This window comes from Danio aesculapii, chromosome 3 (genome assembly GCF_903798145.1).
Source record: "Danio aesculapii chromosome 3, fDanAes4.1, whole genome shotgun sequence".
NCBI classification, from domain to species: domain Eukaryota; kingdom Metazoa; phylum Chordata; class Actinopteri; order Cypriniformes; family Danionidae; genus Danio; species Danio aesculapii.
In genome coordinates this window covers 50,220,198-50,243,840 of record NC_079437.1, presented here as the reverse complement: position 1 = coordinate 50,243,840, position 23,643 = coordinate 50,220,198, and the positions used below count along the sequence as shown (strand labels likewise).

Genomic DNA, 23,643 nt, shown 5'->3' with positions numbered 1-23,643 from the left:
CACATTAACATTTATCTTATCCTCCTTTCAGGATCATGGGACACTTTCATTTTGAGGGGGCATTTTCTCTCCAACAGAATAAAAGGGCTGTTGCTCAATCACCCATCATCGTGCCTGGTTATCAGTATTTGTTTAATGTTGTCAGTTATTTACAAATTTTAAAAGTGCAGCACAAATACATTCATGAATCAATTCAATGTGGATATTACCTACGCCATGCCAAAACCATTACAAAATCAGTTCTCTGATCTATGTCTGGAACTATAGCTGTTAAAAATATAATTTTTCATCTGTACACATACCAAGCAATATTTGTTCTTATGAATCTATTATGTGTCCCTAATTAATACATCATATATTATTTGTAGTTATTGTTGTTGAGCTGCATGTAGTGTACTAGTTGCACGTTTGAAGAGATTGTTGCTTGTTTTTTTCCCAATAACAAAATAAAAAATACCAAAATCACCACAGTTGCATACACAACTATAAATGAGGACACTTCAATCTCACAACAGCTGGTCCCAGTTTGTGGACATTAAATCAGGTTTGTTTGTACAGTAGTATAATGGATCTGTAGCAGTGTTATTTACTTGCATCCTACCACATTTGCTGCTTGTAGAAGCAGAAAAAAGTTAAAAGTTAAACGTGTGTGTGTGTATACAGAAAACTTTCTAATGGCATTTGTATGTTCATCTTTCATCTAGGCTTGAGTAATCTCCACAACAACAAAAAAATCAAATAACCGAAAACTCCTGGTTCAGTCTTACTGTGGTATCTTTGACTCTGGATCTCTGCTTTATTCATGTCTGGGTTGCTGTCTGTCTCTGTCATTGGGCTGTGTTTATCTGACATGACATAGGCGAAGCAGATTCACATGTCGGAATGGTGGGCAGGGAGAACCAGTTCATTTTCATTTAAAGAAGTCACTGTCATCTGATTCATCTTGCAGCCAAAGTCTAATCAGTCATTGTGATTCATTAACACATTTTTACAGATGATCGAGGATCAACAGTAAAACCAGGATAGAGCGGCTGAGTGAACGTGGTCTGGACTGTGTGGATGAGGCTTATTGTGTTAGAGATGCTGTAGAAGGACAGAGTTCCTGCACTCTTATCCACATACACTCCTATCATACGACTAATGGGCTTTACAGAGAGATCGGTCCGTTTACTATTGTGCCAAAATGAGTATCTGGATGGAAAACAGGCTAAACTCCAGGACTTATCATTACCTCCAAATGCACACTCGTTACCAAATCCCTTCCTACTGATGCTTTTGTAAGACACTGATAGCATCACGCCAACATCTCCACTCCATTCTATCTCCCAGTAACAGCGTCCACACATACTCTCTCTGCACAGCACCTGAGGCCAACCATTAAATTTGTCTGGATGATCAAAATATGGCTGTGCTGTTTCAGCACCAGTAATCATTCTGTTGCTCTCAGACAGACGAAGATGATCATTCATTGTGTTCAGATCAAGAGTGAACTGATGGGAATCTAATGGAGAAAAAAAAAATAATCAAAATCAGCAATGATAAATCTTTGCTCTTAATTCTGTTTTGTTAAAAAAAAAAACTATTAGATAGAAAATAAAAAACACAGAAGAAAATCAATTGTGTCCAAAACAGACATCCCAAGTTGAGAAAAGTAATTTCCGGGTGGGACATCAATGATTTGTGGGAGGTTGCGGGAGTTTGACAGGCAACGTATTTGAAGACCAGGGAAAAGAAGGGTGATGGGCTTGCACGCGACGTATCTGTAGAGCAGGGAGGAATGCATTAGAGAGGGGAGCACGACGTATTTGAGGACCAGGGGGAGATTTCTGGGAGATTATCATTCGTTTGCGGGCTCCACGAGTCCCTATTCATATGCGGAAGACTCCTGGAACTTCTGCCGAAAGTGTCTGGATGCAGTCTTGATTATGCAAGCTAAAAATGCAAGGGTCATTCCTGGCATTCAGTAATATTTCAACTTGAGCAAACTCATTTTTTAAAGTGTAATGATTATATTTTTAAACAGCCTACATAATTAGGCACAATTTAAACTTACTAATTATTATACAATTAAAACAACTATAACTTTCAAAATTATATTTTACCACCACAGGCATTAAAGCTTTTAAATTATTTTCTTTTTTATTTTATTTGGACACCTTTTATTCTCAACCCTGTAACGGACAAATAACGGAGTTGTTAATAATAGTATTTTACAAAGCATTTGCTATAAAACCAACATTTACCTTATTGCTCATACTGTATGTTCGTTAAATCAGTTTAATGGCTAAAATATATATTTTTTTGAAAAGTTTTAGATTTTTATGTGATTTAAGTTACAATTATACAAATTGTGCATTCTGTGGTCTCTTAATTTTTCTAAAAAAAGATTTAAATTTAGATGTTTTTACAATGTTAGGACTTAATGTGATTTTTTTTCTATTTTTAATTGTTTTCCTTATTTACTTGCGTCGCCTTGGCTGGTTTAAGCTGTTTTTTTTTCAGTAGGGAAGCATGGGGGAGTTGCTTATCCTTATTTGGACATAACAACAAACAGAAGTGCAATGGTAAATACCCGGTATCCAAATCATCAATTATAAATCTCTTCTATCATGTTTGTCATCTCGATGAAGTCTTTTCATTGTAGTTTGTCAGAATGTATGAACATGATACCCATGTCATAATGTCAGACTGAATGACAATCAAGATGTGCCAAACATCTGTGACACATTCAGTAACCCACATTCTAAAATGATCTCAAGTTAAACACAAACAATCTTAAGTGTTAATTTACTCATAACATGCCTTGATAATAAAATCATTAAAAAATTTTAGAATTTCTACAAGGGGCTTTGAAGTTGTCATGCTATTGATCCTATTGATGTTTTCCTATTGGAATGTTTCACAAGGTTGTTTTCACATGACATCATTGATGATGCGCAAAATTTAGATGGAGGGCAAGAAGTGATTCTTCTACATCGCTATCAGAACATCAAAATGTTTCTGTTTTATGTTGTTTATGTTTAAATCAGCAGAAAAAAGGAGCCATGTAATAAACATTTTTTCAATACATCCATGAGTACAAACTTTTTTGAATGTGATAATTCGTTTGACAGCACCAATAAAGAGTATATACAGGTCTAGCTATGTGTTTAAATATGTTACGTGTTATATAAAAATCAGACCACCACACTTATACAAAATCTAGGAGAATATAAATAACATACGCTGCCATGTAATCACTGCAATTAAATATCCGTCTTGTTCTGCAATAATTCATGTATTTGCTGGCGTTTCGGCATAATAAACAACCTTAACGTGAACGTCTATATGCGCAGCAGCGGTTAATGTTTGTTGATGGAAAGTTCTTCGGCCGAACAAAAAGAAAAATCTAACCCTTGCAATGAAACTAGACGGTTATTATTGTGGAGCTCTGTTTACCCCTTACGAAAATAAATAAATAATAATGTAGACTATGTGTCCATGCTTTTGTATGCTTTCATCTGTTATTTCGTGATGTCTGGAAGATGTCCGCATGGGGGAAAAAAACTATAGTAATTTATAATAAACATGTTTTTGAACCAGATAGTAAAATGTACAATGTGTACAACTCATTGTTAATGAATGCTACAGAATACTGTAGAATAGTAAACTGATAAACTGTAAATAAATACTGTAATGTTAGTGTAAATTGTGGTGTATTGTTATGGTGTATAATTACAGCGTAGAAAACTGAAGCCTATTGGTTAATTTGTTTATTACTACAGTTGTGTTGTACCACAGCAACAATATAATTACTATGACAGTTTAATTCAAGTAATTATCTAGTGTGCTTCTAAACACTACTATTTAATATGCTTTTTTTTCATGTAACGTAATTGCTTATACAGTATCTACCGCCTCGACAGGTAGATATATATATAGATATAAATTATATATAGATATAAATATATATTTAGCACAGTAGAAAACTCGGCCCTCCGCATGATATAAGGATCATGCCCAACATATGTGGTTATTCTCTATTAATATCTCCTTTGAATTATGCTATAAATGGCAAAAATACAGACTTTCCTATATGTTTGCCATTCAGTTTTTTACTTCTTGCCCTTCTTTAGTCACTTACATTGTAGGAAGTCGTTCCTGGTCTTGGGAATAGTTTTGGTGACTGTGAAAATCAAAACACGTAATTGGTGTAAGTGTAATGTAAAAAGAGCAAGACGTTTCTAATATGATGTTGTACATGATATGAGTTGATGCAGGGCTAATTTTTGAGAGCAGATTAATATCCAGGACTTTACCTCTGTCTGAGATCTTCTTGATCTCCTCTTTGCAGAAATCCTCCAGTTTGACTTTCAGCTGAGAAACAGATTCTCTCAGGCCATCAAAACACAAGAGAGAACTGAATGAAACATCTGTAGATTCAAGAGGAGCTGAGAGAGACTGGAAACTCTGCAGAAAACACAAAACCAACACTCATCAACTCCCCTATACACAATAAACAAATCCTAAAAGAAAACAACTGCTGATTATTTCCTGTTGAACTGTTTGTCTGTGCATCTCTTGCTAAAGTTGACTAGGATATTGATCTTCTCAATTTGTAACTGTAAGGTCCACCAAGTTGGTTCAATGAAGGTGTCCACTGGTGGATGAAGGTTCCCTGCGTGTTCGTCCTTTTCAGTGCACAGTGTTGTTTCAGTTTAACTTTAACTCATATTTGACTCCAATTTTTATATGAGGTGGTTCAGAATATTAATATATTTATCTTTTGTTTTATCTGACTCCAATTATAGAGCATGAGAGCTCCACACTACAGGCTGATCTGGTTATCGAACCTCTTGACACTTTCCCTTAAATAGTCAAACCAAGAATCTCCTTCAAGAATGGGTATGTGTGGAACAACAAAAGGCATTTGCTTTTAGTGGCATGTTAGATCTGAAAAGTCACCCTAGGTAGAAGCACCCTAGGTAAAGGCACACCCTTAGCAGTGGTTCAAAAGATACCTGAAGTTATACATCTATTGTTTTGGCTATTTCTAGGGAATGAGACCATTGTACAAGTCACACTGAGACATTTCAAATGATATCAAACATGTTAGATAAAGTCGCTTGGATTGATATAGAACATTCATATTTTGAGATGACCATTCTGTGCGAGTTGGATGAAGGAGGGTGAGTGAACAGAAGGGAGTGCAGGAGATGCTTAAAATGTAAATGAAGGAGAGGAATGAACCTTCCCGCATTCCCACCTGGTGGGGTGTGAAATCAGCCCATGCTTGTATTGTCAAAGACATCAAAGTATCTGTGGTATCTCAAATCTTACATTACCTTCAGGAAATGGACATGATCCTGTGTGTGTGAAAGTTGCTCCAGCTCAGCATTTCTCCTCCTCAGATTTTCAACCTCCTGCTCCAGTCGCTCCATGTGTCCTTCAGCTCGACTCACTGCAGTCTTTTCTTGATCTCTGATCATCAGTGTGAGCTCAGAAAATCTTTTCTCAATGATGCAAATGAGCTCAGTAAAGATCCTTTCAGTGTCTTTCACTGCTGTCTGTGCAGAGCACTGTTAAACACATCACGATCACACAGCCTGTAAGCTTCAGTTAGACTCAAAGATCTCCAACACTGGAGGACAGTCAAACTAAGACTGAGACAAACTTCTCCTGTTCTCCTGACTTACCTTATGAGATTCCACTGCCTCCCGCAGCTGCTGAAGTTCTTGCTGTCTCTGCTGGATCCTCTCCTGGAGCTTTACCTGTGTCTCATTTAGCCCCTTCTGGAGAACAAGCAGATAACAGCAAACAACTCTCTCACAAAACCAGTGAAGATGGGAAATTCAGTTTCCTGAAATTAGATTATGACTGAATATGAAGCTGAAGTGTCACCATTATTTAGGCAGTGTCTAGTTTATAATTAGAATTCACCCTATAATTTAAATTGAATCTTTTACTGGCACTCATGCTATTTAAATCTATGTTTTCCTCAAGATTTTTTAAAGGTATGCCTCAGCTGTTTAAAGAGCTCAGATCAAATATGTTGATGCAACAAATAAAAATCTCATTGGAGGCTTGTGTCGAAAGTCAAATTACTAAACATTATGATATCAAACATGATGTTTTTGATTGGGCTCTCTATATACGATCAATGATCAATTGGTTTGATTAGCAGGTCTTCAAAAATAGAAAATTATATGGCATAATTATATCACACAATGATTATATGTTGTTTTACATTATTTATTTGTTAAATCGGGCATCACGGCGATGCAGTGGGTAGCACGATCGCATCACAGCAAGAAGGTCACTGGTTCGAGTCTCGGCTGGGTCAGTTAGCATTTCTGTGTGGAGTTTGCATGTTCTCCCCATGGGTTTCCTCCGGTTGCTTTGGTTTCCCCCACAAGTCCAAAGACAAGCACTATATTGAATTGGGTAAGCTAAGGCCCAATCCCAATTTTAGCCCTTCCCCTTACCCCTCGTTTTGGGCATTTCCATGAAGGGGTAGGGGTGTCCCAATTCTCTTTAGCCTAAAGGCATTGGGCTAAGGGCAAGGGGTAGGTAGCCCTTCAAACCCATTTTTTTTTCAGGACCACACTCAAAACGAAGGGGTGAGAAAATTTCCCAGAATACACCAGCCACACAGCAGGATAGTTGCACCCTGAAGTAAGGCGAGCCACAAAGTAGTATTTAATGTCATTATTTCGAATTTTTACAACAAACAAGCACATGTTTTAATATATTCACATTCTAATCGCATTCGTGTTTTACCATCATGTTTAAAAAAAAACGTTAAAATAAAAAAACGCTAAATTTCACGATCTATAATCCATAATCATAACTCCTGTATAGCAGTCCTACGACATTCTGACACTCCATGACACTCGAATACCCTGTCAGAAAAGTCTAGTGGCAGGGAATGAGCTTTTTACACTGTCTGCTATAATGTTAATGTTGTTTTTTGTGTGTTTACATAGATAAATAAGGCCCCTGTGTAAATGCACAGTATAGTTATGATCTTATTGCCATATTAGATCATTATGATAACATAATATATGCCTTCAGTGATTTCCTGAAGATAAATACTAAATAATAACACAACTGGAATAACTACAGCAGTCGCCATCGTCTGATCTCATATGAAGCAAGAGACATCTGCAATGACATCTGATGACATGTGCAGTAGTGTGCTGTAGTGCTGTCCCAATTCTTAGGGGTAAATTTTGAGGCCCTTCCCTTCAAACTCGGTTTTAAGGGGCAAGGGGAAGGGGTACAAAAATAGAATTGGAATTGGGCCTAAATTGTCCATAGTGCATGTGTGTGAATGAGTGTGCATTGATGTTTCCCAGTGATAGGTTGCAGCTAGAAGGGCATCCGCTGCATAAAACATATGCTGGATAAGTTGGCAGTTCATTCCACTGTGGCGACCCCAGATTAATATAAGGACTAAGCCAAAAAGAAAATAGATGAATGAATATATGTTAAATCAACTCAATTATGTAGTCACTGACATGATCTTGCCCTACCCAACCGGTTGTTATTTACATTTTATCTATGGCTCTGACAAGATGTGCGTAATTATACAACCCAGGTTCATTTTGAAAACATAGCATGATATACATTTCTGGAGACCGCCAAGTATGTCCCAGGAGTTAAGTTTTTCTGCAGTTTTTGTTTTCGTGAATCCACCAGAGGCTGCTGTGCTTTTTATTTAGATCTCAAATTTTCTAGTGTGTCTGTATTCACCTTGCAAACCCGGGGGGTAAAAAGAAGGGGCGTAACTAGTAGTAAGTTAGAGGCATAACGCTACGGTTACTAAAGTAACCCTTCGTTCCCTGAGGGGGGGAACAGAAATGCTATGTGGAAACTTCCACTATGGGGATTTCGTCAGAAACCAATCATCTGAAAGAGTATAAAAACGGGCCAATGGAATGCCAATGAGTTGGCAGCGTCAGCGTGCACAGCTGGCGTCAATGACAATCAGTCATGCTATAAAGACACAGCCAGTGCCATGCTCGACATCCTTTTCTAGCTGAAGAGACTTTCACGCTCAACAGCTAAGGGACAATCGTTGTGGCGAAGGAACATAGCATTTCCGTTCCCCCCCTCGGGGAACGAAGGGTTACTTTAGTAACCGTAGCGTTCCCCTTCGGATGGGGAACTCCAATGCTACGTGGAAACTTCCACTATGGGGAAATCTATGGAAAACGCCACAACGAAAGAACCTTACTGCGTCCCTGGCGAAGGGTGTGCCACGCAGTAGAGCGAGCGCACCTACAACGCCCCGAGACACAGTCTTCCAACGTGTCCCCTGGCCCCTACTTACCTGTTCAGGAACAGTTATGTTTTTCGGGGAGTCGCAATAACCCAGTAAAATAGGTTTTGATACGACAGTACGTTGGGAAAGCGTTCAGTCCCGATAGGGAGGACTCTGCGGAGCTCACCTGTTACCCAGAGGGGAGACCTGGTGACAACCTATGGACTAGCCCAGAGATGGGGAGTCCTTGCATAAGGATGGTTAGCGGGGAGGGAAGACACGAGCCTGCCCTAGAAGGGGGGACTATACCGTGGCTGAGTGAACGTATGGGATCGCCAGTGGGGATCACGCATAGCAGGCACCATTACCCAGAACGAGGGGTGACCAGCGGGCATGCCAACAACATAACGGGCCTCGGAGGAACTCTGCAGGGTTCGCCAAAAAATGGGGAACGAAACTGACAAAGCTGAAAAAGCGCACGTATCTCCGGGTTAGGGAGAGTGGCGCGGCAAGCGTATTTCGACACCTCAGCCAAATCGTTTCCTCAATCACCAAGGGTTACCTAATACCCTTGAGGAAACCGGCTCCACTCGCAGATTGTAACCTTGCAAATGTATTGGGTGTCACCCAACCCGTAGCTCTACAATGTCTGTCAGAGAGGCGCCGCGTGCTAACACCCAGGAGGATGCGATGCTCCGTGTGGAGTGCGCTCTCACCCCCGGGGGACACGGCTCACCCTGGCTCAAAAGCGAGGGAGATGGCATCCACTATCCAGTGGGCCAACCTCCGTTTAGATACGGCACTTCCCATCTGCCGACTACTGTAATGGACAAAGAGCTGATCAGAGGATCTAAGGCTCTGAGTGTGGTCCACATATATTCGCAAAGCGCGAACAGGACACAACAATGAAAGGGCTGGGTCTGCCTCCTCCGCGGGCAGCGCTTGCAGGCTCACTACCTGATCCTTAAGCGGCGTGGTAGGAACCTTGGGCACATAGCCTGGCCGGGGTCTCAGGACAACGTGAGAGTAGGCCGGCCCGAATTCTAGGCACGAGTCACTGACCGAAAATGCCCAACCCTCTTAACCGATGCCAACACGACCAGCAGAGCTGTCTTCAAGGACAGAAATCTCAAGGATACTGAGTCGAGTGGTTCGAAGGGATCCCCACGTAGGCTCGTAGCACTACCGCGAGATCTCAAGAGGGCATGAGAGGGGGGCGGGGTGAAAACATCGCCTCGCACCTCTGAGGAACCGGATGATGAGGTTATGCCTCCCCACGGTGCCGCCATCCACGCATCATGACGAGCGGAGATGGTGGCCACGTAAACCCTCAGTGTGGAGCGCGACAGCCTTCGCTCCACCTGTCCTGAAGGAAAGAAAGCACAACACTGATCTGGCAAGATCGGGGGTCTTCTTGGCGAGAAGCGCACCACTCAGTGAATAGACTCCACTTCAGGGCGTAGGCATGCCTCGTAGAGGGTCCACTAGCCTGAGTGATGGTATTAACCACCGCCAACGGTAGGTTACCTAAGTCTTCCTCGTCGTGTCTTATGGACCACACGTGGAGGTTCCACAGAACTAAGCGAGGGTGCCAGATGGTGCCCTGTCCCTGAGAGAGTAGGTCCTCTCTCAAAAGGACTCACCAGGGGGGGCGTCGCGAGGAGGGAGAGTTCTGATATCCAGGTCCGGTTGGGCCAGGGGGCGCAACTAGCAAGACCTGCCCCTCGTCCTCCCTGACCTTGCACAGAAACTGCGCGAGTAGGCTCACTGGGGGAAGTGCATACTTGCGCATGCCCCGAGACTCGGGGTGGAGTCGCCATTCTCCCGGGGAAGGAGCTGCCGTGAGAGCCCGTTGGCCGCCTGGTTGAGCCCATCCAGGGTGTGAATAGCAAGCAGCGACTTCAGCCGCGTACGACTCCAGAGGAGCAGACGGCGAGCGAGCTGAGACATGCAGTAGGAGCGTATACCCCCCATCCGGATGGAATACGCTACCGCGGCCGTGCTGTCCGTCCTGACCAGCACGTGTTGCCCCCTTAGCACCAGTAAAAAGCGGCGCAGAGGGAGAAACACTGCCAACAGCTCTAGGCAGTTGATATGCCAATGCAGCTGGGTTCCCCTCCACAGGTCCGCAGCAGCATGCCCGCTACACACGGCCCCCCCACCCCATACTGACCTAGGGGCACACTGGCCTGTAGGAAGGAGGGGTCCTTCCAGGGGGTGAGGGTGCGGCGACACAGCGCAGTGACAGTCACTCGGTGTGTGCCCGCGTGCCATGCGCGTCTGGGGACCCGATCGTGAAGCCAATGCTGTAGTGGTCTCATATGGAGCAATCCGAGCGGCGTGGCCGCGGCTGCAGATGCCATATGCCCCAGGAGCCTCTGAAATAATTTCAGGGGGACCACTTTTTTCCTGTCGAACTCTCTCAGACAGTTCAGCATTACCTCGGCGCGCTCTCGTGAGAGGCGCGCCTCCATAGTGATCGAGTCTAGCTCCAACCCGAGAAAGGAGATGCTCTGCACGGGGGCGAGCTTGCTCTTTTCTAGGTTGACCTGAAACCCCAACGGGCGGAAGTGCCGGAGTACCTTGTCTCTGTGCATAATCAATTGCTCCCGAGAGTAGGCTAAATCAGCCAGTCATCGAGATAATTGAGCGTGCGGATGCCGGCGAGCCGAAGGGGCTGAATCGCACTGAGGAACTTCAGGAACTGAATCGCATAGCGTAGTCTGATCGTATGGATGAGCCATTGCGATGGGCTGGCCCGCGCGAACCAGGCAGGCAGAGCCCCCGCAAATGGTCCCACCCCCACCCCACAGGAGATGTTCTTGTCTCGCACTCAAACTCCAGAAGGCTGGGAGTGGAGAGAAAGGAGACCGTTCTCTTGCGCTCCGTGAGCCATTGGCGAAATGCACCGATCCTGCGAGCTGGAAGGCATAGCGTCCCAGACTGGCAGTGTTCGGGCTGTCACATCCGGAGAAGGGGAAAAATGCTCTTTCACTGAGGATTTGATGGCGTTAATTTTTTTTTTTTACGCCGTTAAATAAAGTTCCCCGCCCTCCAGCGGGGAAAGAGCAAATTCCCTCATCCCCAGATGGCCCGTCTCAGGGACGCTTCGCTGTCCGTTTTACCGAACTTAGCGGCGCCCTGGGTGGGGGACGCTGGTTGCCTGCGCGATGCTCGGCGCAGCCACGTGGCCGGAGGTGCAGGCGGGTGCGGCGAAGCAAAGCTGCAGGCGGGCATCCTCGGCGAAAAAGCAGTGGATGTGGATGGCTCGGCGGGGGGGAGTGGTCATACAATCCCGCCGATAGAGACCTCGCCCATCGCCTCCGACTGCTCTATCACCTGCGTGAACTCCTGGCCAGCCCGGGATATGGGTGAGTTAAGAAAGCGAACTTTGTCAACGTCACGCACATGACCAGGTTTTAGCCTGAGGTGGCATTCCTGGATCACGAATGTGATCATCGTCCTTCCCAGGGCACATGCAGCCGACTTTTTTTGTAAGAGACTAGTCGGTTGCGGTGCGGAGCTCATGCTCAGTCCTGGGTCGGAACCATCCTCGCGCAGCCAGGCCAGCGCCTGCGCTTGGTAGCTCTGGTAGGTGGCCATAGCATGCATGGTGAGGGGGAAGGCGCACGCAGCACACTGCGTGAGCCTACTGTGCCCATCCAGGAAGAAGGGGATGGGGAGGCTTAGAAGGTCTCGCCTTCATCCTCCACATCACACCCCTCTAATCGGTCCGGCCGCGGGGCTGGTGGACAAAACATCTCCAGAGCCACGGCCGAAGCAGCCTGGGGAAGCACAGCCACAAAGTCTGCTTCTGGATTCGACGCCGCGCTCATAGTCCCGAAGGGAGCGAGCGGGTTCGAATCCTCGTCAGACCTTGACAGCCCAACCTCCAAGGATGGTGAGGATGGAAGCGCACGCAGATCGGGCAGAAAAAAGTGCCCTTAAGACTGCGTGAGTTTACTGTGCACTTCCAGGAAGAAGGGGATGGGAGGCTTTGAAGGTCTTGCCTCCTTATATCCTCCACATCACACCCATCTAGTCGGTCCGGCCGCGGGGCTGGGGGATAAGCCATCACCAGACCCACGGCCGAAGCAGCCCGAGAAAGCACGGCCATCATGTTTGCTTTTTAGATGCCAACGCGCGCTCTCCACCCCGGAGGGAGGGAGCGAGCGGGCTCGCATCCTCATCAGACAATGACAGCCCATCCTCCGATGCAGCGATGGACATCTGACCCCCGGTGTCATCAGGTGAGAGAGCGACCATCCAAGGACGGAGCGCTTCTCTTCACCTGAAGCTTGGATGGATCGCGTGGAGGAGCGAGAGGTCCACTATAGAGGATTTACTCCCACTGAAACCCTCAGATCTGCCCGAGAGCCAACCGCAGTGCGGGGGACAACTGGGGTGGGTGGCTCTTTTGCAAGAGCGAGCCACGATCTTAACTGCGCGACAGACATGACATCAGTGATGGCATGCACTGCCCGCGAGCACCGCATTAACATGCTGGACCCCCAGACATGAAACGCTGTGCTCGTGCCCATCATCCGGGGATAGGAAACCACCGCATCTAGAAACGCACGGTCGGAGTGACGTCTTGAAAAAGACGCGTTGCACGACCGTGTTGCTCTTTTAGGAAAGCTTTTTTCCTATATACAAACCGCTCTTGGAGGACCGGACCCAAAGAACGCCAGGCAAGGGAGAAATACCCAGCTTGACCATCTGCCACTGCGTATACGTGCTCTGGACCGGGAGAAGCTGCTTCTCGATCTCTCTCTGTAGACACAGGTTGGAGATACCCTCAAAGACTCTCTCAGAAGCTTCGTGAAAGGCTCTGAAAGCGAAAGGATGTCGAGCATGGCACTGGCTGTGTCTTTGTAGCATGACTGATTGTCATTGACGCCAGTTTTCATCAAATGTTTTCATGAGTTTTCTCCCAAATTTATCCACAATGAATTCATTTGATATTATTATATTTATTCATTTAGCAACTCCACCATGCAACTCTAGTTGCTGACTTCTTCGTCCATTTTGTCATGACAGTTAGCCTGCTCAGCATCACCCTCTTTGGTTGCAAATAACAGTACAATGATGAGTGTGTCAAGTATGAAAGCCTCCGCAACTCGCGGCTGTACGTTAAAAACTGTGATGGTTGGCTTAAGGGTTGGAGTAGGTGTATACATTAATAACTATAATGGTTGGGTTTAGGTTTGGGGAAGGTGTAGATGTCAATAAAGATGATAGTTGGATGTAGGATTGTGGAGTAGATGTGGACGTTAATGTATAGCGCCGTATAGATTTGACATGGTCCATAACATCAAGTTATGCCTCTAACATACTACAAGTTACGCTCCTGAGACCCCTTTATGTTACGCCCCTGTCTTGTCTAGACAGACCCTACTTCAAATTTCTCTCATGAGTGCCATTCGTGCCTGCTGTTCACGCGTAAACCCACCAGAGGCCGCTGTTGACTGACTGATTGACTGACTGACCAATCCACTGACCCACACTTCTCCTTCCCTAAACCCAGCCAATAGTATTGATTGACCCACCCACCCGCTTCCCTAAACCCAACCAACAATTTTCAAAAGCAATCCAGAAAAAAAAATCCCTTTTTTAAAAAATAAAAAAGATTTTTACCATGTTTTCAGATTTTACCACATTCTCACCCTGTTATTTACTTGTTTATTTTTGGATTCTGCTTTCTGGAACCTTTCTTCACCTGACTCTAACCCTGTCGTTATGGTCAACTCCTCTCTGCATCTCAAGTCCGCCAACGTGCATGGCGAGCTAACGGGATGAACTGGTAACACTAGAAAAGCCATCCATATGGAGGTAAGCGGTCAACTGGTAAGTGTGAAAAGGAACAATGTCATACCGCCCCGTAGCGTCCATTTAAAAAAAATTAATTCAGCCATACGTAGCTCTGGCTACATAATTTGCGATCTTCAGAAACGTATATAGGGCTACATTTTCAGAATGAGCCTATGTTGCAACAATATGTAAATATAAAATGATATTATTCTGTGACATGACTATTTACCAAGAGACTGCAGATCAGCCTTGATAATTAAAATGTACTTTGGTTTAAAGCATAAAATGGCAACATTGACATTATAATTGTTGTAATTACCTGTTTCTCAGTCCTTTGTTCCACAACTGATAGTGTTTTGTGAGTTGTATGTTCAAACTCTTTACACAGCTCACAGATGCACTGTTGGTCAGTGATACAGTAGACTTCCAGCTCTTTCTCATGTTTCTGGCAGATCATGTCCTGCAGTCGTCCAGTTGCATCAATCACTTTGTGTGGTTTACGAGAGTGAAACTCCTCATGATGCTCAAAATGAGTTTGACAGTAAGATTCCTGACACTGCAGACAGGACTTGAAGGCTTTGTATTTTGTTCCAGTACAGGCATCACACTGCACATCTCCAGCTCCAGCGTAACAGTCAGCAGGAGGTTTAGTCTTCTTGAGCTTCTCCACCACTTCAGCCAGCATGGTGTTTTTAGCTAAAGCAGGTCTTGGACTGAAGGTCTGTCTGCACTGAGGGCAGCTGTAGACTCTATTCTCATCCTCCTTATTCCAGCAGCCTGTAATACAGTTCTTACAGTAACTGTGGCCACAGGAAATGGTCACTGGATCCTTCATGAGATCCAGGCACACTGGACACAAGAACTCATCCTGAGAAAATCTTGCTTCTGCCATTTACTGTATGAAATAAAGAAAGACACAAATACACAGCAGCACAACCAAAAGTTTCTTTCTCCTGCTTCTGTGTTTGAGTCACGTGTGTAAAACAGGTGTGTCTGTAAAACAGGTTCCTCAATCCTGGTCTAAAGCCACTTTCCTGCACAACAGAACTGAACAACAGAAATCATAAACATATATGAGTAATCTGTGAGGAACAATTTGCAGCATTTGGATAACCTTGAACTCCAAGTCAATTTGTGTTAAAAAACATCAGATCTGTTTTTAAAATAAAAAGTAAAAAAAAAATGTGTTAATATAATTTCATAAATCTGAGCTAATTTTAACAACGGGAGCTTTGTGTAAAAAAAATCACTATTGTTAGTTGTAACTTTGAAAGCAACATTTCAAGCTATTCATGGAAAGGCAAGCCCTTTTGACATTTAATCTATAACCTGTATTAGTATATATTTCATGTCAGTGCCTATTTTTTAGATACTAGTATCTTTTCCATTAAGTACTAGTGCTTTTTCATTAGAGACTAGTGCCTAATCTTTAGATACTAGTACTTTTTTAAAATATACTAGTGGTTACTCATTAGACTCTGGTTGTTTTTATTAGATACTAGTACTCATTCATTAGATACTAGTACCTATTAAATAGATTCTAGTACTTATGTATTAGATACTAGGGCCTATTCATTAGATACTAGCAGTGCTTAATTTGTAAATTGCGAGGTCCCGGAACAGATCGGGGTAACGGATCCGGCACTTTACCAGAGGAGGGGGAGGTGTCATGGGCGAAAGTGAAGAGCGGGGAGAGGGTGGTAAGGGGTGAATGTGAGGGGGGGATCGGTACCGGATCCGGCTTCTTTTGGCACAAATTAAACCCTGCATACTAATACTTATTCATTAGTTACTAGTACTTATTAAATATATATACTAGTTCTTATTTATTAGATACTAGTACTTATTTAAATAATGACTAGTAACTATTCTGTTGTTACTAGTAACAAATTTAAAATGTTTCCATTGAGTTCTATGGGATAATATCTAATGAACAAGTACTATTATCTATTACATCTATTACAAGTATCTAGGTACTAGTATCTGATTATTAGATACTAGTACCTAGTGGTGTGACAAGATCTCATATGACGAGGTCTCGCGAGATTAAATCACGACGAGATTTCTCGTCAAAGTGAAAAGTTATCTCGTGAGTTGAGATGTTATGATGGAGTGTGAGGGTGAAATTAGCATTGAAGACTGAAGGCAGGATTGGATTTGATCTGCAAATCAAATGCTTTGCACACCTCTGGCAACCCAGGCTGGCCTCAGAGTTGCGCTTGTCACACGGTTGGGCGGGCGGGTCTGACGCCACACACTGCAGCCACACACATTATGTTTCGTACCCATGCAATGGAATAGCACTTTAGATATACTGAAAGTCATAATCATCGTAAACACACATAGAGTTTAAACATTACTTCATATTTGCATGATCGCATCCAGTAGCTAAGAGTTAGTCACAAGGGCATGAATGAAATCTTGCTAAATGCAAATAAAAACTGTAAAAGTAAAACTGATTGATTAAATAAAAAAATTAAATACCAAAAATTAAGTGAATTTTTTTTTAAGTTCAGTATGTGGAAAAAAGTTCACTTTATCATGTGAAATTGTATGGAGAAGCCAGTCAGCTAAATATTTAGGAGTGTTTGCATGTCTTTTTAAAAAGCACCTGAATCGTTTTGCATTTTGTGATTTTTTTTCTACTTCATAAAAAATCTTCCATTCTTTTTTAGCCAATATTTTGCTAGTATTTAAAATTATATATAAAAAGATTATTTTCCATTCACATAAGCTATTAGCAAAATATTTAGCAGTGTTTGCATGTCCATTACTGCATATAATTCATTAAAATGGAAGTAAAATGACATTCATTACAAGTTGATCTAAAAAAGGACCTAAATAGTTTTTCGATAATTTTTTTTGTTGTTGAATAATATTTTTCATCATTGAAGATTTCTAAAGAATAGTGTAAAAATCTCGTCCTGTCTCGGTCTCATGAACCTGATCTTGTGTCTCGTCTCGTCTTGTGGAGTAGGTGTAAGATGGTAGGTGTAAGGTATAACTACTAGTACATAAAAATATGTACTTGTCCCAGCTGGAATACATACTAGTCAATCTCAATGACGGATTCCATAGAAATCAATGGAAAAAAATTTAATTTGTTAATAGTAACAACAGAATAGTTACTAGTCACTATTAAAATAAGTTCTATTATCTAATAAATAAGACTTTATATATATATATATGTATATATATATATATATATATATATATATATATATATATATATATATATATATATATATATATATATATATATACTAGTACCTATTAAATATAAACTAGTAGACTATCTAATGTATAAGTACTAGTACCTAATGAATAAGTACTAGTATCTAAAACATAAGTATTAGATTATATTTAATAGATTCTAGTATCTAATGAATGAGTCCTACTATCTAATAAAAATAACTTGTGTTTAGTCAGTAAGCACTAGTATATTTTAAAAAAGCACTATCTAAAGATTAGGCACTAGTATCTAACGAATAAGTACTAGTACTTAATAGAAAAGATACTAGTAAAAAAATTGTACTAGTAATATGAAAATTTATACAAGTACAGGCTATAGATTAAATGTCAAAACAGCTTGCTATCATGCATGCTGCAAAGAGTTATTATTTGTTCCCTGGAAAGAAAAGTAAACACTGAAATATAGTATGATAAAAGATGAAGAAGATGAAAAATTCTAGTTAAATGTAGTGTCACTTCTAGAGGTTTGGCAGTTGTGCAGATTTGTTATGTATAAATATACCAGAAAATATAATACAGGTTTTCACAGAGACTGCACCTTTATTTGAATAAGTAACTGCTTCCACCCAGGTGTATTAACTTTGCAATTCACAGAAACAAGCTGTCATTGCAGTATTTGTGTTGATAGCATAAGTTAAACCAAACATTGTCATCGTGACTTGTTTTTTGTTTTGTTTTTTACTCACTCTCTGTGTGTCGGCTTATATAATTTATCAGTTTTTCAGTCATGCATGACAGCACAATACACCATTGCACTGAGCGTGGGCAGTAAGGGCGTGGATTTCATTGGCTTTATATAAAGAACAGGTAGGGGCAGATCAGGTCACAGAGGCAGCCTTCAAACATGGCAGCGGTTAAAGCATGCAAAATCCTAATCACAGGAGCCAACCGGGGCTTGGGCTTAGAAATGGTGAAGCAGCTTTCTGAGAATTCTTGTCCAAAGCATATTTTTGCTACATGCCGTGACCCAGATGGACCAAAATCTGCGGTGAGTTATAAATGTGAATAGAAAATACTTTGAGAAATGTGCCTTGTTTAATTCTGCATATTCTTTCTTAAGGCATTGAGAGAGCTGGCAAAAAAGCATCCCAATTTGATTACCATCATCCGTCTTGGTAAATGTGCATGTGTCCTTTTTGAAGCATTTAAAATTTTCATGGAAATAGCTTTTAAGATTTACCATTTCATTGTGTAATACTTCAGCACTTTCACTTGTTCTGTTACTATTAGATGCTGATGATCCATGCAGTATCAAGGAGTCTGCCAAAAAAGTGGGTTCTTTAGTGGGAGCAAATGGATTGAACCTACTTGTGAATAACGCAGCAATCGTGGCAAATGGCACCATTCAGACCAGCAGTGTTGAGGACCTGAAAAACACCTTCAACACCAATGTGATAGGACCCTTATTGATCATTAGGGTAATGTAGAAATCATTATTATGTCTGAAACAACATTTTACCACTGAAAGATATCTGATTTTCAGGGTGCAGTGGTCTGTTTTCTAAGATTCTATAGTCTTTCATTGTTGTGTTATTAATACATGGGCGATTAAAATGAGTACTTACTTTTGGGAAAGATCTAGTCACTGCCAGTGCTGGAAAAGTTCATAGCTTAAAACCAAAGTACAGTTGACAATAAGCAAGTCCTTGCTGGCCACTGCTGCACCCCTACTGAAGAAAGCTACCACTGTGTTGCTCAGTACTATAGTTGTGTTTGCCGCAGATCGATGCTATAGTAGTGTAGTAATAGATCTACATTTCATTGTCAAACTTTAAACTGACTAATTTTACTAATACAAATGCATCGTTTGAATAGGCAACAGACTTTATGCTATATGGCAAGTATTTTAAATCCACCATTCAACAGTTGAGATGATTTTAGTGGGGGGTGGGGGTGGGGGGGGGGGGGGTTGTCTAAAGCTGGCAAGTTCAAGTTCATTCATTTATAGAGCACATTTAAAAACAGCAACAAATCTGACCAAAGTGCTGTACATGGGTCAGAGTAAGATAAAATGACAGAATATTAAAAACATAGACATAAACCAAGAGAAGGACCGAATAAATATAAAATAAAGCAGTAGAATGGACTATTAAAATAATATTTAAAAGCCAAGCTAAATAGGTACGTTTTTAGAATTGATTTGAAAATAGACAGTGATGGAGCCATTCTAATTTTAAGGGTCAGAGAGTTCCATAACCGAGGACCCAGTACAGAGAAAGCTCTGTGCCCTCTACGTTTTAGTCTGACTGAGGAACTAAAATAAGATTTTGATCTAAGAGATCTTACGGGAGTATAAAATTGCAACAGCTCGGAGATTGGTTGGGGATAGATTATGAAGAGATTTAAATACCAGTAAAAGCACTTTAAAATCAATTCTGAATTGGATGGGCAGCCAGTGGAGGACCCTTAGTACTATTACAATTAAATATAGCTGCAGCATTTTGAACTAACTGAAGGTAAGAAATTTGGTATTTTGAAATTCCAGAGTTAAATGCATTGCAGTAGTCTAACCGTGATGTAATAAAAGCTAGTGTGGTGGGATTTAAGAAATGCTTGACTTTAGACAGCAAGCAGAGTTGATAAAAACTGGAGCCAATAAATGAACTGATATGGTTGTCTAGTTTCAATCACTCATCAAGGATGACACCCAGATTTCGCACACAGGGAGATCTGAAGGCAGATAAGCAGCCCAGATCTAGGCATGTGGCCTGAACCTGGCAAATGACAAATTTCATGTATCTATTTTTAAATCTGAACTCAAAAAGTGGGGTGCCAGTTAAAGGGTTTGTTTACCCAAACATGAAATTCTGTTATTAATCATGTTGTTTCAATCCTCTGAGACCTTTGTTCATCTTTGGAACACAAAATAAGATATTTTAGATCAGGGGTGTCAAACTCAATTTCTGTATGGCCACAGCCTTGCACAGTTTAGTTCCAACCCTGGTCCAACACACTCAAGCTGCAGTCACACTGCACTTTTCTCCCCATAGACATTGATTCATACGCATGTGAATGCGTCAGACCGGAAACGTAAGGTCATTGGTGAACTCTGACCTGCGAAATCGCATGACATGATTGTGTGAGACCAATCAAGGATCAATACATGACCTCTCTGTACAGAAATGTACAATATGGAACAATCGCTTGCTTTTTAAATGTCTAATCATCTTGTTTAACCTCGCCCCTTTTCGCAGCGCCGTACGACAGAATTTCGCAAGCTCAAACTCTAGTGTGACCGCAGCTTTATCTGTAGGTTTCAAACAAGTCTGAAGGACTCAATTAGTTTGATCAGGTGTGTTTAATTAGGGTTGGAACTAAACTGTGCAGAGATGCGGCCCTCCAGAAACCTGTGTTTTAGATCATTGTTAGGACAAACAAACCATGGGTGAGGGCAAAAATAAAGACTGTTCATTTGAATAAAAGTCAACAAAAGCAGGCTGGACATCGGTTGATGCACAGGACTGGAGAGGATAACCAAGGCTCAGAGAGGGGTGGAAGCCCGCAGAGAAATTTAGGCCGGTGGCTGATCAGGTGAGCTGTTGAGAGGTGACTCTGGTCGACTCTAGAGAGCTAGTAGTCGTTGAGCAGAGCAGAATACAGGTGAGCTTTTTGAACAAGTAACACGCACATGATAAGACAGGACTCGACTAGACAAAGCTACAAAAAATATATTAGTACTAAAAGCATGGAGGCAACTAGTGCGATCAGACAACACAGAGTAATAATCTGCCACCGAGACTATAACCACAGAAGTAGTTATAGAGGCGCTAATCAGCTACGAGTGAGAGCAGGTGCCACACAAATGATTGCAAATAGAAAAGATCTACAGCTGAGAGGGGAGAAAAGCTTTAAAAATGAAAGATAATTAAAATTATCAAATCAAACCTGGCCCATGACAATCATAGCTCTCAAACTCGATTCCTGGAGTGCCACAGCTCGGCTGAGTTTTGCTCAGCATAGGCTCATTCTGAGGTACGTATGGGTGGGTCAGTCGATTGATTGGTCAGTCATTCAGTCAGTCAAACAGTCAGTCAACAGCGGCCTCTGGTGGGTTTATGCGAGAACAGCATGCTCAAATGACACTCGCGAGAGAAATTTGAGATCTGAAAAAGCGTACACAGCGGCCTTTCATAAATTCGCAAAAACAAAAACTGCAAAAGTACTTACCTCCTGGGATGTTTTTTGCGGCCTCCAGAAATGTATATAGAGGTACGTTTTCCGAATGAGACTGGGTTGGTTTTGCTCTAACCCTAATCAACCACAGCTGATACAACTAATCAAGGTGTTGAAGACTACAAGAGACTATTAAGCATGTATGAGTTGGAGGTGATTGGAGATAACTCTGCAGAGCTGTGGCTCTCCAGGAATTGTGTTTGAGATCATTGTTTTAGATGAAACCCAACAGTCCCGACACAAGTCCAAAAAAGAACCAAAAACATTGTCAAAACATTCTATGTGACTCCAAAACACTTTTGCGCACCACAAAAACTCTTTGTTCTTTGACTCTAATGGCAATATGTACTGCCTGTGGTAAATGTGTACCCTGATGACCTGACATGACAAACAAGACATTTACAGTTATTTGTTACACACAAGTGTTCTTGGAGTGCTTTGTATGATTACAGTTAGATCACTGATGTCACATGAAAGGTTTTTGCTTCCTTTTCTGAACTTTGAATGTCTCGAGAGCATTGCTGTAAATGGAGGATGAGAGAGCTCTTGGATTTCATCTAAAATATCTTAATTTCTGTTCAAAGATGGTCAACATGATCAATTAGAACAACATGCGGGCAAGTAATTAATAACAGAATTTTCATTTTTGGGTAAACTAAAGCTTTCTGTAATTTGTAATACTATCCTCATCCAGTATTTGTCATTTATTTGTTAATTCTTTTATTTAGGAGTACAGACCATATCTACAAATAGCAGCCAAAGCCAGTGGGACACCAGGCATGTCCAGTAAAAAAGCAGCGATCATCAATATCTCCACTGTGGCGGCTTCCATGACCAGAATGCCTCCCATATACAGCCAGTTCCAAACCTTGCCGTATGCTGTGTCCAAGGTACACTGAAGTCCTGCTTTGGCACTAGATGGCCCCTGGAGATTTGATAGCTTGAGCTGATGTGTATAATTGAAATGCTGTGTTTATCTATCAGGCAGGATTTAACATGCTGACTGTTTTGGCTGCTGAGGAGGTAAAGACAGATGAGATCCTCTGCATGGCGCTTCATCCAGGATGGGTCAAGACTGATCTGGGTGGACAAGATGTGAGTTGTTGATTCCTTGAGTATTCCTTAGTATAATCACTGTTTGGGTTAATTAAATTTAATATTACTTGTTTTTATTTTAATCAGGCGACACTTGAACCAAATGAAAGTGTGGAGGGGATGCTAAAGTCATTGGTGGTCTTACTGAGAAGCAGCATGGTGGATTTCTGGACTACACTGGAGAAACTGTGACCTGGTAAACCAGAAAATAAAAAAGATCCCATATGAGAGGTCACGAAAGGGCTTATCCAGGTCCAAACTGCAATGTTTTATCTGTGTATCGTAAAAAGGCACACCTAATTATTAGCGTTTAATTTCAGGACAAATGTTTATGACATATTTCCTACAATAAATCACTCTGATTAATAAAACAGCACTGTCTCCTTTTCTATATATCTGCTTCTGTTACTATGCTTATCAGGAGCAGCACCCATTATCAAATCAGTCAGTGAAGTAAGTGAACCCCAGTGCAGCAAGTGTACAAGTGTAACAGGTATGACAGGTAAAACTTGTAGATTAGAATCAGATGGGCAAAACAAAAGAAAGAGGTAAACAAATGGTCAGAGTTGAGACAAGGACACCAATTAATAAAACCAGTGCTATCTCCCAACAATTCATAATCTTTTGATTCAGAGGATAAATCATATGAAATTGTAGGATCTATTACATACAATTTAGTACAATTTGCTCATACCCCAATGACGGATGGGTTTAGCGGTAGGTTTTAGTGGTGGCATGCCTCCTTTTAAAAAATTGTGCAGTTTCGTATTATGAAATCTTGAGTTTTATGAGTGAATTTGCATGGATTAGCTACTTTTCTGTCAATACACCAGATAGTTAAGTTTTTTCATGAGAATGGGCTGGATAACATATGAAACTAAACAGTTTGACGTTGTTTTACATGGTGCTGCTGCATAAGTAGCTTTTGCTAACAATTTTAATCATTTGCTTGTTTTGCAGTTGTCGATTGGCTATAGTGGAAGTACAGATGTACCCACAGTCTTAATCATTCTGACTTAAATGCCTTAACATCAGATATGTTTCTTATGAACACACGATTTAAGATT

General features: G+C 41.8%; 2 protein-coding genes across 2 annotated transcripts; one reads left to right on the top strand and one right to left on the bottom strand.

The window, feature by feature from the left end:
- Nucleotides 1-104: 104 nt before the first annotated feature.
- ftr94 (finTRIM family, member 94) lies at nucleotides 105-15,018 on the bottom strand. The gene is made up of 6 exons (XM_056454194.1): nucleotides 14,376-15,018; nucleotides 5,676-5,771; nucleotides 5,325-5,558; nucleotides 4,299-4,449; nucleotides 4,124-4,165; nucleotides 105-1,501 (listed from the first exon to the last, which is right to left on the bottom strand). Exons 1-6 carry the CDS (start codon nucleotides 14,946-14,948, stop codon nucleotides 978-980), a joined length of 1,620 nt encoding a protein of 539 aa, XP_056310169.1. The 5' UTR covers nucleotides 14,949-15,018; the 3' UTR covers nucleotides 105-977.
- Nucleotides 15,019-18,101: 3,083 nt separating this feature from the next.
- LOC130221637 (uncharacterized) lies at nucleotides 18,102-22,949 on the top strand. Its single transcript, XM_056454195.1, has 6 exons — nucleotides 18,102-18,296; nucleotides 18,369-18,423; nucleotides 18,539-18,726; nucleotides 22,210-22,371; nucleotides 22,466-22,576; nucleotides 22,664-22,949. Exons 1-6 carry the CDS (start codon nucleotides 18,153-18,155, stop codon nucleotides 22,766-22,768), a joined length of 765 nt encoding a protein of 254 aa, XP_056310170.1. The 5' UTR covers nucleotides 18,102-18,152; the 3' UTR covers nucleotides 22,769-22,949.
- The last annotated feature ends 694 nt before the right edge of the window (nucleotides 22,950-23,643 follow it).